Genomic DNA, 16,306 nt, shown 5'->3' with positions numbered 1-16,306 from the left:
CAGCTTATACAATCAGTCCCAGAAAAAACAAACAACCCAATCAAAAAGTGGGAAAAAGACCTAAAGAGACATTTCTGCAAAGAAGATGTACAGATGCCTTAACAAACTCATGAAAAGATCGATATCACTCATTATCAGAGAAATGCAAATCAAAACTACAATGAAATACCCCCTCACACCAGTCAGAACGGCCATCATCAAGAAGTCTACATGCAATAAATGCTGGAGAGGGTGTGGAGAAAAGGGAACACTCTTGCATTGCTGGTGGGAATGTAAACTGATAAAGTCACTATGGAAGACTTTATGGAGACTCCTTAAAAAGCTAGAAATAAAACCACCATATGACCCAGCAATCCCACTGCTAGGCACATACCCAGAGGAAATCAAAACTGAAAAAAACACGTGTACCACAATGCTTATTGCAGCTCAATTTACAATAGGTAGAACATGGAAGCAACCTAGATGTCTATCGACAGATGAATGGATAAAGAAGCTGTGGTAATTATATATATATAATTGAATACTGCTCACTCATAAAAAGATCACATTTGAATCTATTTTAATGAGGTGGATAAAACTAGAATCCATTATACAGAGTGATATAAGTCGGAAAGAGAAATATAAATATCATATACCAACACATATATATGGAATCTGAAGAGATGGCACTGATTAATTTATTTTCAAGGTGGCAGTGGAGAAGCAGACATAGAGAACAGACCTATTGTTAAGGTGGGAGGAGAGGAGGGAGAAAGGGAGATGTATGGAGAGAGTAACATAGAAATTTACAATACCATGTGTAAAACAGAGAGCCAATGGGAATTTGCTGTAAGACTCAGGGAACTCAAACAGGAGCTCTGCAACAGGCTGAAGGGTGGGGTGGAAAGGGAGGTGGGAGGGAGGTCTTGGAGGGAGGGGACATGTGTATACCCATGGCTGATTCTTGTTGATGTATGACAGAAAACCACATTTTTCTGTAAAGCAATTTTTCTTCAATTAGAAAATTAAAAATAAATTAGAAATCAAAAAAATTAAGTTCAAATTAAACCTTTGACATGACTATACAAAGCATACCCATATCTTTGCAGCTTCAGTTTAAAGTAGTTAGTTGTTTTATTCTGTTATGTAGTTAGATTAGGAAAAAGAAGTCCAGAATGGTGGTGGCTAAAAGACAAAGAAAGGAAAAAGCCCATGAAAATAGAACAAAAGAAGGTCCAAGGACCAAGTGAGAACCTCAGGTAAAACAAACAGCCCTCCTGCCTAGCCCAATTTACATAGGGCAGGTTCATTGGGAGGAGAAAAAACATACAAAAAGAGGAGCCAAAATTGAGCCGGGGGGCCTCTTTTCTCTTCATGAATTTTAGGTGGCCCACTCTTACTCCTGGAGGATGTGTTTCCCTTTGCTTGCCAAAATATACTGAGTTGTAACAATAGTCTGTTCATTGCTTCAAATTTCTGCTGCAGCGAGACAGAACTGAGGAAATTACAAACTCCCCTGACAATTCACTTAGCTGTCATGTTGATAAATAGCTTGATGCTTAATTTGGGAAACTTTCCAGGAAAAAGACTAAGCACACAGTGAACTCCATTTGCTGGGAAAACACATGTTAATTTGGAGCATGTCTTTCCTATAATCAACATAACTGATATGTCACAAACTTCCAGATAGTTAACACATGCAGCAAGTGCTTTATGTAACAATTTTATATGAAGCCCTGTTTTCCACCATCTGGGTGTTTTTGTTTATATTAATATGTCTTAAGTGACTGAAATGGGTCAAAAATTATTTTTGATATCAATATTACCATAATAAAAAATTGGCACTTGCAATTATTTTTTTCCAAAATTGTTCTAAAGTGAGCTTAATAATGTGAATTAAAAATGAATCAAGAGATAGAGGAAAAAATGCATGAAAATTGGATGCTTGGTGTAATATAAGTTCTTTCTAAACAATTTCCCTTAAAATGAAACAGATATTTTACAAAATATATCTTCAAAGATGAGTTTAAATGAGTTGTTTTTTTTTTTTTACTCTCAGAAATGAATTCTATAGCACAAGAAGCAGATCAGCAAGAAATGTGTAATTTCTAAATTTTATAACATTTCTAATCACTTATTTCTGGAACAATGATTAACTTCTCAGTAATAAATTTCATGTAATATAAATATATTGTTTATTTTCAATTTGCCTTTCACAGGCATTTTTTCATTAACCATATTTTTAATCTTCTTCTATTTATAAAGTGTTTTATAATCTTTACAATATTTGTGTCTTAGAATATACATAATCCATTTTAAAGACACTGCTTTATAATAACTAAAATTCTAATTTAAGAATGCTTCTAATTTAATGGAAGTTAATGAAATATTCTTACTTAAGTTCTCCTTATATATAAAATAAAATTACAGTGGATAATTATTTACATAAATTTCATTAAAACATGCTCTTTTAACAGTTGAAAACTACCTCTTGGAGAAACACATTTTTCAAAGATGTTCACTCATCCTTTGAACTGATTTGAATTCTTTCTTCAATAGCTTTGTAAATAGCAATAAATTTTTTTCTCACAAGTATCCAGTGAATAAAAGCTTCTTGCTTTTAGGCTAAACATCCTTGTGTTTTCTGACACCAAAAGCTTTAGCATTTCTTCTGTGCAGCAGACATTTATTCCCTTGAAACATTTGCACCCCATCCATTTAATGTTTAAATAGAAAATTCAAGACTCAGCCCCAATCTTCCTGGGTGCCAAAGAGCCACCCAGTGTATAACAAAAAATATGTAAGTGATGTTTTCTACTCCAGCATCTCATCAGCAAACTGCTCAATAAGGTGAGGAGTAAGATATGTGTTTAAAGACTTTTAAAGAACAAGCCAAGTAGGTAAACACGATTATTAAAATTCTATGCAAAACCAGGTTGGAAAGGATGCATTCTGATACATTCAAATTCACAAACTGAATCCTTTACTGTATTATATGAAATCCATTGACTATAATAGTGATGATTTTGATAGTCTTTTCCATTCTGTTCCCTCTATTATTTTGAGCTTGATTGATTTAATAACTGATTAATTGAAATTTTAAAGACACAAACTAACTGGTAAACTGGATAATTTTATCTGTTTTGAAACCTGAAAATGGAAAAATACCTGGTTACTATTGATTATTGAAGATGTGACCATTAGCACAGCTGACATGAGTTTTATTTGAGCAAATTTCACTGGGCAATATTTACATGTCCAATTTGAAAAAAAAAAAAACTTGCAAAATTTATTTTAAATATTTAAAAATTGATTTAAAATATATTCATGAATAATATTGTAAGAGCATATAATAAATAAAGTTTTTAAATTTCAAGTAATGTGGGTTTATTTCTTATGTTTTTCTGAATTTTCTATGATTCATTTCTTATATTAAACATTATATATTGCCATAATAAAATAGAGATATTTTGTGGTAAGTATATAAATAAGCTGTAGTAAGAATAAACAGACTGTTAACTTTTAAATAATAAATAATATATACTTATATATATAACACTTGATATATAAATGATATACATGATAAATAAATGATATACACTTGATATGTAAAATACCATTTAATTCTAATTTCAGCAACACTTTAAGCTACCCTTTGTCCCTATGTTTAGAGATTGTTGAATGGGTCAAAAAACATGGTGAACCAATATATGGTTCTCAAATAAACACTTACATTTTTCCGTGGCTATAACACTTAGGTTGTACCAAGCACTAGTCTCTCGATCAAGTGGGTTCATTGTGAAGATTGTGCCGTTGTCATCAACACTGAACACTTCACTTCTGGTAATAGAATATCTGCACATACAGACACAAATAATTCCTTTAAAGTATTATTTTCTCTGTGCAACTTTAAAGTGTATACATTGTTCTTTTTAAGCAAAAATATATCAAATCCACATTCTACAGAGCTAGTATGATGCTGCAAAATTTCAAAAAGATAATTTCTACATTTGCGCTTCAACCCAATGGAAACAGAGGAGAAAAACCTGAAACACACTCTAGTTTTCAAATAATGTGTGCTAAATCTGGACATGCCACTCACTCTCACTTGCAAGAGAGAATTTTAACAAGGTCTCTAAAAAATATCACACTAATTGGTTTGTTGTTGGGGAAAATGAAAATAGAAACTACAGAGAATTAAGCTTTAAGGAAATTCCATTTTAGCTCTGCTGCTCCTGCTGAGTCGCTTCAGTCATGTCTGACTCTGTGCGACCCCATAGATGGCAGCCCACCAGGCTCCCTGGTCCCTGGGATTCTCCAGGCAAGAACACTGGAGTGGGTTGCCGTTTCCTTCTCCAATGCATGAAAGTGCAAAGTGAAAGTGAAGTCACTCAGTCGTGTCCAGCTCTGAGCGACCCCAGGGACCACAGCCTACCAGGCTTCTCCACCCATGGGATTTTCCAGGCAAGAGTAGTGGAGTGGGGTGCCATTGCCTTCTCCAAGTTTTAGCTCTGCTCATTGTTAAATCTTTATAAGCAATTTGCTTACATATCAACAAGTGGTCACATTTCCTAGTTAGATATTTTTGACAAAATGAAACAGTTGTTGTTAAGTTGCTTAGTTGTGTTTGACTCTTTGCAACCCCATGGACTGCAGCATGCCAGGCTTCCCTGTCCTTTACCATTTCCCAGAGCTTGCTCAAACTCATGTTCAATAAATCGGTGATGCCATCCAACCATCTTTTCCTGTCATCCCCTTTTCCTCCTGCCTTCAATCTTTCCCAGCATCAGGATCTTTTCTAATGAGTCAGCTCTTCGCATCAGGTGGCCAAAGTATTGGAGCCTCAGTTTCAGCATCAGTCTTTCCAGTGAATATTCAGGGTTGATTTCCTTTAGGATTGACTGGTTGGATTTCCTTGCAGTCCAAGGGACTCTCAACAGTCTTCTCCAACACCACAAAGAGTCGGACACAACTGAGCGACTTTCACTTCACCTCACCATTTAAGAAATAAGTGTGTAATATATATTAGAAAGAGTATGGACTAAAAAGCCTAAAACATAAAGTTTAGATGTTCAGATTAATCTTTGGTTTGCTTTGTAATTCCTTTTTAAAGATTCTTCATTCCACTAAAAGTGCTGAGTGAATAGAATGTGGTTGTGTGGTGTTTTCTCACTGCAAAGGGTTCCTGACAGAATGATATAAACAAATGATTTCTCCATGCATATAAGGATGCCTTTATAGTCTGTTCTTAATCTTCATACACCTCTACAAAAGTACTATTCCCATCTCCCAGAAGAAGAACTGAGACACATAAAAGCCAAGCCCATAACAAAGGCTAAATCTTCCCAAGTAGGTGCAACTCCACCAGATCTTTCAAGGATGCTTTTATGCACAAGTAATAGAGGATTTGGTTTTTTTTTTTTTTTTTTAACTTTTAAGTTTGTATTGGGGTATAGCCAATTAACAAAGAGTGTTGTGATCATTTCAGGTGAAGAGGGAAACCACTCAGCCATATATATACATGTATCTTTGCTCCCCCAAACTCCCCTCCCGTACAGGCTGTTACATAACATTGAGCAATGTGCCCTGTGCTATGGGGCTTTCTTGGTGGCTCTGTCAGTAAAGAATCTGCCTCCAATGCAGGAGACCTGGGTTCAGTCCCTGGGTTGGGAAGATTCCCTGGGGAAGGAAATGGCAACCCAGTATTCTTGCCTGGAGAATCCCATGGACAGTGGTGCTATACAGTATCTCCTCGTTGGTTATCCACTCTAAATATAGCAGTGTGTACATGTCCATCCCAAACTCCCTAACTGTCCCTTTCCTCCAGCTTTCCCCCTGGGAACTACAAGTCTGTTCTCTAAGTCTGTGATTTGGTGAAAGGTGTTTAAAGACAGCTTCTTCCACTGGTGAAAGAAATCCTTGTCATTCTTGAAAGAAACACAAACCTGCTTCCAGCTAGTGAGCTAGACTCTGTCCCACAAGCCTGATTACTCAGATTATTTATCTTTTGCTGTGAATGCAGGCAATTTTTCCCTTTCAAGGAATTGGTCTGAATTCATAGACATAGAGTTGCTCTTAGTATCTCCTTATAATACTGTTTAATGTCTACAGGTTCAATAATTGCATTCCTGTCTTCATTTCTGATAATGGTAATTTTTGCCTCTTCTTTTCTCCCCTTGGTAGTCTGGTTAGATGGATAACTTCTACCGGTGTTTTGGAAAAACCAGCTATCATTCCATTGTATATCTCTATTTTCAATTTCACTGCTTCTAAAGTTTTTAATGTGCTTTCTTTTTCTTTAATAACAGAAAAGATTTTAGTGCCATTCCCATATTTATAAAAATTATAAAATTTGACTCTAGGTTTAGTTAGAAAGGAAATTTTAACAATGCCCAAGGAATAAATTATCCACAGTAGTGGCAAAAGAATTTATTCCTTCTATCTGTCATCTAAACAATGAAGTAATATAAAGAATAGGGATAAGATGAAAAACTTTGGGAAGATTTCTTGTGCAGTTTCTTATAACTTTATGATGGAGTTTTTATTACAGATAATTTCGAGGTTCTAATTTCTAGCACACTAGACTCCTTAAAACAACTATTAATATATGTTTTCCTCCACCACCTCCCCTTATTCATCTATTTTCCATATTTATAGTCCAGAGAATTACACAGGCTTCCAAGATGCTGGGTATTGCTTTGCTGTTTGGAAGGGCTACTAATACAAAGAAGAAGCTTCTTTGCATTTTTAAGATAGACGATGCTCCAGTTTCCCACTGTAATTCCTAATCACAAAATGCTGCCTTCTAACATGTAGATATAGTTCCTATTTATTAGCAGTAAACTTAGTAATGAATATAAGTATATATATAGTATATGTGTGTGTGTGTGTGTCAGTTGCTCAGTCGTGTCGGACTCTTTGTGACTCCATGGACTGTAGCCTGCCAGACTCCTCTGTCCATGGGATTCTCCAGGCAAGAATACTGGAGTGGGTTGCCATTCCCTTCTCCAGGGGATCTTCCCAACCCAGGTCTCCTGCATCGCAGGCAGATTCTTTACTGTCTGAGCCACCAGGGAAGACTTCCAATATATGTGTGTGAGTACATAATCAAAGCACAGTACATTGTTTAAATTTTAAATAGCATGTCTATTAACCTACTTGTTTTTCTGACAATACTAAAGAACACATAACTTAATAAATACTTTCCTGATTAAAGTTTTCATTATGCTATCATTTATAATGACAAATTGTAGAAACAATTTAAATATCTAATGTCAGTTGCGTAAATAAGGCAATGACTGATGAATGCTTTATGAAAGTTGCTCAGTCCATGTCAAACTCTTTGCAACTCCGTGGACTGTAGCTTGCCAGGCTCTTCTGTCCATGGAATTCTCCAGGCAAGAATACTGGAGTGGGTAGCTGTTCCCTTCTTCAAGGGATCTTCCTAACCCAGGGATTGAACCCAGGTCTCCCACATTGAGGGAGGATTCTTACTGTCTGAAACACCAGGAAAGCTCAAGAATACTAGAGTGGGTAGCCTATCCCTTCTCCAGCAGATCTTCCTGACTTAGGATTCGAACCAGGGTCTCCTGCATTGCAGACAGATTCTTTATCAACTGAGCTATCAGAAATAATGATGAGTAAAAACATAGCTGAAAATATGACATTTAAAAAAATACAACAGCATTAAAGTTGATTATATGCAAAATATTATGTAACATATATGAGAAAAATGTGACCACAGCCAAATATAATAACAGCTTTTGCTTTTATCTTTAATAAGAAGTACAAGGAGAATAAAATTTTTTTTAAAAGGCAGAAAGTATATTATCTGAATGTAACAGACTAATTTAATGGATGGTAAATATAGTTTAATTGCAACAAAAAAACTTATTTCTAACTGATTGGACTCATTTTTATGCCTTTAATGGTATCTTGTAAAAGCTTGGTTAACTTTTGAATATCATCCCCTGGTAGCTCAACTGGTAAAGAACAGCTCACAATGTGGAAGACCTGGGTTCAATCCCTGGTCTGGGAAGATCCCCTGGAGAAGGGAACAGCTACCCACTCCTGTATTCTGGCCTGGAGAATTCCATGGACTGTATATAAGTCCATGGGTTCGCAAAGCATCAGACACGACTGAGCGACTTTTATTTTAACTTAATCAAATAGTATTTGTATGAAGCACATTGTCATCAAAATTGTTTCTCTTCTGACTTGGCATAATCAAGGGTTTCTTTTCCCTAACATCCCTATCCCAATTAACAGAGTTGATTGCATCGAATTTCGGTGCACAGCCTCTCTCTTGCCCATGTTTGCAAGTGCTTATTTCTTTGCATCTTAACCAACGGTGAGGTTTCCTGTTTTGATTTGTTTAAACTTTTGCAAATTTTATAAGTGACCATAGAGAGAAATATAGGTCTGGATATATTCTTGTTCCACTTATAAAAAAATTTTATTTTCAAGCTAATCTGTGTTCCCTCATTTATCAATGCAAAGCTGGGCTTCCAGACATACCCAATAGGAGATTTCCTCTGATCAGGATCAGTGGCAGAGACCGTGCCTACAGAGGATCCATGAGGGCATTCTTCAAAGATTTCAAAGATGTAATATGGGAGGAGGAAAACAGGAGGCTCATCAACATCCTCCACCTGGATCTTGATGACAGTGGTGGAAGCTTCAGTGTGGTATTCCCTGAGTTGCTCATCAACTTGGGGATTTTTAACTTTTGCTCTAATACGATAGTGGTTCTGGTCCTCAAAGTTCACTTTCTGCAAAGTAATACAGTGTACAAAGAAAACCCAAGGAATTACTTAGGGGGAAAAAAAAGGTTTTGTTGATAAATTAAGTCTCAGGTGCTTTCCAGTTAGGTTTCTACTATTTATGTTCTTGGATCCCTATGAGATTGTCATTAAATATTTAGTAGTTGTGGAGAAAATCCCTATGTTATATGTATTTGTTATTTACAACTATTACAAAATGTTTTTGGTTAATAACTAGTTTTTTTAGGAATAAAACTATACTTTTCTGAGTATAAGTATCTTAGGGAGTTGAGAATTGATTTCCTGTTATTTAAGATATTTTTGAAAAGTTGTCCTCTGTTTTAAAATCTTTTTCAAAAACTCTCCTACAGTGTAATTCAAGGAGCTCTGTAATATCTCTCTCATCAGTTATATCTGAAATATATAGATAGAAATATAAAAAACTGAACTTTTTTCTTAATTTTTTCAGAAATATCTTGCACAAAACTGATAATTAGCTATTTTTAAATTATGCTTTGTAATTTATGCTAAAATGTAGGCAATATATGTTTATATTCTAAAAAATGAAACATCTTGGAAGTTTTTTAAAAGCACACATATCTTTCCTTTTTTTTTGTAAACTATAAATCACAAGATCTTAATTTAATTACTTAATTGAAGCAAACACTAACTGGTTACACAAAATAATTATATGTATTTCTGATTTGATTTTGCATTATTATTCAAAGCAAAAAGATTTAATGCATCTACCTTTTTTAGTATAATTATTCCTTCTTGGGTCTCATTATTGGTAATGACGTCAAATGTTCTTGAATCGTCTTCGATGCTGTAGTCCATTTCTGCATTCTCTCCTATGTCTCTATCATATGCCATGATTTTTCCTATAGATGTCCCAACAGGTGCAGATTCAGAGACAGTCAAGCGGTATAAACCTTCAAAAACAAAATTCAAGATATTTTGCACAGATAATCAACATAAGAACTTCCAAATATAGCACCCTCTCCTTATTTAATGCGCTGTCAGAAAAAAACATACCCACTCTCACTAACTGCTTATTCTAAATACACCCCCCTCTCTCTCTCCCTGTATATTTTGCAGTCTAAACATTTCCCTCGTATCTTTTTGAATATCTATTATTCTCTCTTTAAATATATCTTAGAAAGGTCTTTCACCACTACATAGAATTTCCAAATTTCTATACATATTTGTGTGTGTGTGTGTGTGTGTGTGTGTGTGTGTGCGCACATGTCTATTAGCTACTCAATCATGTCCAACTCTTTGTGACCCCATGGGCTATAGCCTGCCAGGCTCCTCTGTCTATGGGATTCTCCAGGGAAATTGATAGACATTTCCTTCTCCAGGGGATCTTCCTGACCCAAGGATGAAACCCTGGTTTCTTGCATTGCAGGCAGCTTCTTTATTGTCTGAGCTACCAGGGAAGCACATTCATACTCATACCTTCTCACTATTCATGGATTTATTTTCTGTTGTATCCTTCAACAATGCCAAATTATATTTGATACAAAGTTTTTCAATATTACTCAGGCATTCTCTGATACCTAAAATTACCAATAAATATAAGTATGAATTAAAGAAGGTAGCGTCTAAAAGCAAATATTTGAGTTCTAACTGTAGTAGTTTGATTTAAGAGAATATGAACCTGGATTGCATTAACTATAGTTGAAAAGAAATAGAAAGATGTGGAAGTATGCATCCATAAGAAAGAATGAAATAAGAACATTTGCAGCAACATGGATGGACATATAGATCATTATACTAAGTTAACTATGTTGGAAAAAGAAAGACAGATACCATGTGCTATAACTTATATGTGGAATCTAAAATATGACACAAATGAACGTATCTACAAAGCGAAAACAGACTTATTGATATGGAGAACAGACTTGTGGTTGCCAAGTGGCATGAGGAGTGGGGGAAAGGATGGATTAGAAGTTCAGAACTAACAGGTGAAAACTATCATACAAAGAATGGATAAACGAGTCCTACTGTACAGCACAGGGAACTATATCCAATACCCTGTGATAAATAATAAAGGAAAAGAATATGAAAAATAATGCATATATGTGCATAACTGAATCACTTTGCTGTATAGTAGATATTAACACAACATTGTAAATCAGTTATGAAAATGAAAGTCACTAAGTCATGTCCAACTCTTTGCAACCCCATGGACTGTAGCCCACCAGGCTCCTCCGTCCATGTAATTCTCCAGGCCAGAATACTGGAGTGGGTAGCCATTCCCTTCTCCAGCGGATTTTCCTAACTCAGGTATTGAATTCAGCTCTCCTGCACTGCAAGCGGATTCCCTACTATCTGAGCAACCAGGGAAGCCCAAAATATACATCAGTAAAATAATTTTAAAAAGAAACAAATGATGGAGTGGCAATAGTTGGTTGGTTGTGAAAAAGCATGCTGGCATCAGATGACTCTATTCTTTTTATATAATGGCAGTTATATTTGAAATACATTGACACAAATAAAAATAAATAAGCTTCCTTTCTTTACTTTTCAGAAGTAACTTGCATAAAACTTATTAAAATTAGTTACTCATATATCATTTGTAATTTATGCTAAAATGTTAAAAATCATCAGGAATGATAACATCCTAAAGAGTAAATCTTAGAATTAAAAAAAAGGAGCACATTCAGAATAATTTTTCTTTAAAGGGATTCATGATTTCCTTAGAAGCACAGAGCGAGTCACTACACAGACTGCCTTGTGAGATCATTCTCTTTTTTTAAGCGGGAGAAATGTCACTTTAAAATTGGTAATATTTTGCTGTTTTCAGGAAGTAAGAGTCTAAGTATGCTACCATGTATCTGTCATTGTGGCGAAGTTAAAAGAATCATTTATTCAATTGCACAAATTAAAAATTGCCAACAAATTACTCTTGAGGAGAGAGTGACACTATCCTAAATCTGAAAGCAGATGCTTTAATACATTGCCAAATCAAGGCTTAGTCTAGGCTGTTTCCCATACTTTCAAAAATCATTTGTTAGGGTACTTCTTACTTACTGTCTTTAAATATGGGTTTATTGTCATTGACATCAGAAAGTTTGATTAATATACTTGTTGTTCCAGACAGTGCTCCAGGCAGACCAATCATGTCTTTGGCTTGAATAATCACCCAGTACTCATCTTGCAGTTCTCTATCCATTTTAGAAGATATCCTTATTTTTCCTTTCAAAATGTAACAAACGACAATTATTATTTCATGATTAACCATGGCTTCTCCCTAGTTAATTTCTTAAGAATTTGAACATAAGATCATTGGTTTGACACATTTTGAATCACTACAATGTGCCAGAAGCTGCCCTGGAGATAAAAAGGTGACAATATACTAATCACCAACTCTGCCTAGAGTTTAGTCATCACAATACTAATAGTAGTAGATCCTTAATAAAATACTATGCTAAGATAAACCACAGGGAGAGAGGAAGAAAGTCTTATTTTTCTGCTTTCTTTTCTGACCTGATACTAGGGTGCTACAATTAACTGTTCCCCTAAACTTGGAAGAAGTTGATTTACTATAGATAGGTGTATAAATAAAAATGCTAAATTTATGCAAAAAATACTGTGCACCTGTGATGTTAAAATCTATTTTGAGTCATGACCTGTGAAGAAGGGCTGATTTTTGATTCACAGTTACTCATAATCCACCAACAGAGATATTCAAACCCACACTGGACCATGAAATTGTTGTATTAAGTGTCCACTTTCTATAAAATTATTCAATAAAACGTTATTCATCATTGAAGAAACCTAGGAAAAGCTTAAGATGGTGAATAGGAGGGCAAAATGCAGTCCTAAAGATTGGGGAACACATAATACAAATATAAGACAGGGAATGGCTAATCTTCAACAACGTCTGGGCAAAGGTATTTATTAAAAACTGTGATACCTGAACAAAAAAAAAAAAAAAAAAAGAAGGATAAATTTGACCATACCCTGAAGATATTTTAACTGTGGACTGGTGTTTCACAATTATATTCTAGTATATGTAATCAATATGGAAACCATAGAATATATGAAACAGATGCTGCGACTATCTTCCCTAGATGTGACTCAACAGAGAATCATGTTTGCTATTAGCAAAGGTGAATAGTATTAGACCTTCTGAATTGTATATCCAAAGGTGTAGAGACTGAGAGGGACACAAAGACCTTCACCTCTCATGTGTGGAGGCTTCAACTAACTTTGCCTACTTACTTTACTTTTCTTCTCATCTTCAGAATGAACAAATTTAAATATATTCCTAGATCCTCTTACACACTCCAAAACTTACCTCTTCTGTGTTTTGGCTTTTAATTGCCTTGTTGCTCACCACTACTAATGAAATTAATTGCTTTAGCAGATTTGTTCAGTATATAATACTTGAGAAGCCAGCGAGGAATAGGAGGGAAAGACAAGGCTCGAAATGGTCCAAGAAGATCGAGTGCCACCTGGCACACGTCTCCTTCACAGATCACTCACTTTCTGCTTTCCTCCTGTTGTGTTTTCTCACCCTGGTGCCTGGATAGTCTAAAGCTTCAACAGTTCCCCTTCTCAGGGATTTCCTGTACATTCTTCCTATAATCTGGAATGCTTTCCTCTCCTCACTTTGGCTGCAAGCTCAGCTCAGCATCCTGTTTTCAGTGCCTTCTGCCTTGCCAGACAATATGAAATAGTGCTTACTTTCTTCTATTGACCCTTGTTTATTTTACTTCATGATATACACAAACTAAATGCATGTATTTATCAATACGCAAATGTTTAATATTTATATTTAAATTACAAGAGGAAAGAATTCCAGTTGCTTCCTTTTTATTATTTTTTTTTAATATTGCAATGTTGTAAACACAATGCCTGTTACATATTTGACCCTTCTCAACCAAGCTCATGTAAGGGAGTGAAAATCAAATGTCTTAAGGCATCCATTCATTGCATATAGTAAAATAACTTTAACTTGTACATTCAGGATAATAGAAACTAGGCATTATCCTGAGAGAATTCAGAATATAGTCACTCAAATCATACTTTTCAAAATCTGATTCTCACAAGAGACCTGATTGATAAAAGGTAAGATATTTAGTATTTGCTAAATGAATGAATCGATAAGAAATGCTTAAAGACCCAACATCTGCTTTAATTGCTTAAACCTTTCCATGTCATTGAGATGGATATAATACTTGTCTCATTAACAAACGTAGAATTTTACTCCTTTTGGCACTTGCCACATTTTTGGGTGGTTAGTTAGGTACTTCTTTTTTTCATCTTTAGAGAATATAAACTTCTTTATGTGTATTTAATCTTTGCAGTGACCAAAGAAATCATACTTGTTAAATGACCAATGTTTATAAATCTTATATGTTCAATAGATATAGAAAACTTTTATTTATTTTATAAAGTATTCAATTGATTAACAGAAATTGAAGAAGCACGGATAGAAAAATCAAATGCTACATTCATGTAAATCAAAAGTACATAACACTCTGGCTGGGTGTACAGGTGGAACTCTGTGATTTTAATTTGCATTTCCATGATGACTACTAAGGTTGCACAATTTTAATAAGCTTGCAGGCTTTCTTTGTATCAACTTTTTTGTCAATTGTTTGTAAATGTCTCTTTCCCATATTTTTAAAATGTAATAATCCTTAGGTATGCTTTATAATCCATACACAAATCATTTGTGGTATGGATGTGAAAAATCTAATCTCTCAACCTTAGAAAAATCAGCTAAAAAATAAAAATAATTAAATGCTTAAGATTACATTACAACCTCCTTGTTTATGGAAACATTTGGTCCACTTTACAACACATTTGTAGGCAGGGAATTTTTGCTCTGATGTTTGCCAACTTAGAATCATGTTGAATTGCATGTTATTTCATCCAGGAATACCTGTTGTTGGTTCAATGGAGAAATATGGTTGGCCTTGTAGTAAGCTGTACACAAGACGAGCATTATTGCCACTTGAAGGATCATCAGCATCACTTGCTGTCACCTGGGTTACTAATGTTCCTGAAGAGAACATAAATAGTTACAAGAAATTAAGACTCTGATTTTTGAAAAATGGATCCTAGTTCTCTAAGATTCTTTCTTTAGCAAGAAAGATGATGATATGCAATGAAAGACCTGCCCTCCTTTTTATAAATTGTGAAACAAATATACTTTTGTTTAGACAAGAAAATATAACTTTATTAAAAAATAGCCCTTATTCCCAAATACAATATAGAATTTTAAATGTGTAGATCTAATGCAACCTAAATATTAAATAACCCACTAAAATATATAATTAAGGATTATTCAAAGATGTTTTATTAGTGGAGTAATCGAAGGGAGATTTAAAAGCAGTTTTTCTTCAAAAACCATATTGTAACCAGTTCTTCAAAAATTATAGAATTTAAAAATATTAATAAATGTTATTAAAATGATCTTGACATAATGTCAAGCTGAAAATAAGCAGAATTATATGGCTAATATCATTCCCTTCAACAAAATGCCTACTTTAATGAATTTTCTTTTAAAGTGCAATGTAAAAATCTACCAGCTTGATAAGGTAAGCGTTCTTAATCTAATTTAGTAACAATCAATAAAATTCATGGGAAATAAATACTTGTATGTTCAAAATCAGTGGTTAACTTAAATATCTTTATTTAATGGTGCTTTCTAATGATTTTTATGTAAATATGGAATCTAGCATTATGAGTCTTGTTGGAAACACAGATTTTTGAAGCTCTGTGTTCTGTGTTTTACCATGAAAATAATAAATGTAAAATAAATTAAGATGATACAAATTTGAGGCAGAACTTCTAAAATAAATTTCATAAAGTCTTGCTTTATTCTGACTCATAATTTGTAAACATCAGCTATAAAATTTAGAAGGACTTTAGGAATGGTCAATTCTACCATCACTCTAATTATCTGATTATATTTTTTTCAGTTTCTGTCTTTCTTTCCTTCTGTTTCAGTTTTATAGACATAACATTTCATTAAATACAGATTAATTAACTTTAAAAGCTTTAAATATTTTCTAAATGTTTTTTCTAAAAAAGTCAGTAGAGAGAAGCAAGCCTGTATAAGTTCTTAATCAGTAATTAAAAAACTGAAGAAATCTTCAAAAATAGTAAAGTAACATAAACAGTAATCATAAATAAGCATTGAAGCAATTAAGAAATACACATCATTTAATAGTATTTTGTATATTTTCTGTGAGAAATTGTCATGTATAAGAGAAATTGTACATTGACTTGCAGTTCAGTTCAGTCGCTCAGTCGTGTCCAACTGTTTGAGATCCCATGGATTGCACCTCGCCCGTCTTTCCTGTCCATCACCAGCTCCTGGAGCCTACCCAAACTTATGTCCATTGCATCAATGATGCCATCCAACCGTTTCATCCTCTGTCGACCCCTTCTCCTCCTGCCTTCAATATTCCCCAGCATCAGGGTCTTTTCCAATGAGTTCATTCTTCAGGTGCCCAAAGTACTGGAGCTTTAGCTTCAGCATCAGTCCTTCCAATGAATATTTAAGACTGATTTCCTTTAGAATTGGCTGGTTGGATCTCCTT

At 34.4% G+C, this 16,306-nt stretch overlaps 1 protein-coding gene across 1 annotated transcript in view; it reads right to left on the bottom strand.

Moving 5' to 3' along the window:
- The window catches only part of CDH19 (cadherin 19), a 47,228-nt gene that overhangs the window by 22,125 nt on the left and 8,797 nt on the right, over nucleotides 1–16,306 (bottom strand). Inside the window, exons 3-7 of the mRNA XM_052660530.1 lie at nucleotides 14,641–14,760; nucleotides 11,778–11,942; nucleotides 9,492–9,673; nucleotides 8,497–8,750; nucleotides 3,713–3,834 (exon numbers count right to left, since the gene is read on the bottom strand). Coding sequence (XP_052516490.1) covers nucleotides 3,713–3,834; nucleotides 8,497–8,750; nucleotides 9,492–9,673; nucleotides 11,778–11,942; nucleotides 14,641–14,760 — 843 coding nt within the window. The remainder of the gene's footprint in view (nucleotides 1–3,712; nucleotides 3,835–8,496; nucleotides 8,751–9,491; nucleotides 9,674–11,777; nucleotides 11,943–14,640; nucleotides 14,761–16,306) is intronic.

This window comes from Budorcas taxicolor, chromosome 22, assembly GCF_023091745.1.
Source record: "Budorcas taxicolor isolate Tak-1 chromosome 22, Takin1.1, whole genome shotgun sequence".
Taxonomy (NCBI): domain Eukaryota; kingdom Metazoa; phylum Chordata; class Mammalia; order Artiodactyla; family Bovidae; genus Budorcas; species Budorcas taxicolor.
This window is presented reverse-complemented; position numbering and strand designations above follow the sequence as displayed.